General features: G+C 47.1%; 1 protein-coding gene across 1 annotated transcript in view; it reads right to left on the bottom strand.

Annotated features, from left to right (window-relative positions):
* Positions 1 to 1,638, bottom strand: part of LOC101846033 (atrial natriuretic peptide receptor 1) — an 81,863-nt gene that overhangs the window by 60,718 nt on the left and 19,507 nt on the right. The window contains exon 3 of the mRNA XM_035972534.1: positions 1,222 to 1,330. Coding sequence (XP_035828427.1) covers positions 1,222 to 1,330 — 109 coding nt within the window. The remainder of the gene's footprint in view (positions 1 to 1,221; positions 1,331 to 1,638) is intronic.

Here is a 1,638-nt window from a genome sequence, read left to right as displayed (position 1 = left end):
CACACACACACACACACACACACACACACACACACACTAGAACAATGAAGAGAACTCTGCCTTTCTCAGACGACATGACGAGCAACTGGAATGGCGACATCATTTTTGATAATTTATATTTTATTAAGAACCCTTGAATCTTACAATTGTCAGGACATTTTGACTAACAAACAAACAAATACTCTTTCCTCACCCACAAACAACATAATGTTCCCCTTCGTGTTCAGAAATACCACGTATCTCGCACATCGACGTTTAAGTATGTTTAGGAGCTGAGGCTTAGTAGCTAATACCAGGAAACAGATTCTGTAAAACTAAACCTCGAGGATGAGACCACTCAGAGTGCTCTGTGCCCCCTCCCCCTCCCTCCCTTGTCCCCCTTTCCATCAGGCCGGGGAGAACGTGTTAGTGATTGATATCTATCCACACGCAAATGTCAAACCGATATAGTCCCTTTGTCCGACCTCTACATCTAGTGAGTCGAAAAGTAGATGGCGACGCAAAGGAATCAGGCGCTCGTCAAATTGTGGGCATATTATTATGGAGTTACTGCTGTACCCTTAATTCTTTTTAGAAAAGGCACCTCACGCATATTATTTTCTCCACTTCACCCAGGAGGGAATGGGCACCCGGCGATAGATAACGAAAAACCTTGTCAGTTTGTTGGTCTTTTGGCAAGTTAGTGCGCGTAATCCCCAGATCACCCTGAATGTTCCCCAGGAAGCCAAGAAAGATTCTGAGTCGTTTTCTGTAGTCTGCTTGGATAATAATGGTTGTAAAGTGGATAGAGCATACTGTAGAGCGTTACTACTACTACTACTACTACTACTACTACTACTACTACTACTACTACTACTACTACTACTACTACTACTACTACTACTACTACTACTAAGGTGGCGTCGGTAGCCTAGTGGTTAGGCTACCGGACTCGTAATCGTGAGATTGCGGGTTCGGGGGTTCGGGGGTTCGAGCCTCAGCTCGGTCCGACGTTGTGTCCTTGGGAAAGGCACTTTACACGAACTTCCCACTTGGCTCGGTCCTATCGGAGACGGACGTTAAATTAGGAGGTCCCGCCTCTTAAATAACCTAATAGTGTTGATAGGGGCGTTAAACTCATACCTTTTCACCATTTTCCTCCTCCTCCTCCTCCTCCTCCTCCTCCTCCTCCTACTACTACTACTACTACTACTACTACTACTACTACTACTAACTACTTACCCAGGCTCAGTCCTGGCGATGGGCACGTAGCAACCGTTGTTGATGTTGTGAAGCATGAACTGGGCCACCCGGGTTCCCTTCTCGTCCAGCTCTATGTCATGAACTAGACCTGGAAAAGAGCAAGAGTATATAGAAGAAAGGAAGAATATGAAAGAAAGAAAGAAAAAAAGAGAAGATTGGAGGAGACAGGGGAGAGCAGCGAGGGAAGTGTGTGAAGGTTGTCAGAAATTGGGGAGGGAGATTAGAGAGGGGGTGGGGGTGGAGGTGGGGAATATGAGGAGTAAGGGAGAGAGGAGTTGAGAGTTGGGTTGAAGGTGAATGCGGGAGAGAGGAGGGGAGAGTGGAGGGAGGGGAGAGAGGGGAGAGAGTGGAGGGAGTGGAGAGAGGAAGGGAGAGTGGAGGGAGAGGAGAGTGGAG

Source organism: Aplysia californica, unplaced genomic scaffold (genome assembly GCF_000002075.1).
Source record: "Aplysia californica isolate F4 #8 unplaced genomic scaffold, AplCal3.0 scaffold00732, whole genome shotgun sequence".
In the NCBI taxonomy this organism is placed as follows: Eukaryota; Metazoa; Mollusca; class Gastropoda; order Aplysiida; family Aplysiidae; genus Aplysia; species Aplysia californica.
The sequence above is the reverse complement of the archived record's forward strand: the minus strand, read 5'-3'. Positions and strand labels throughout refer to the sequence as shown.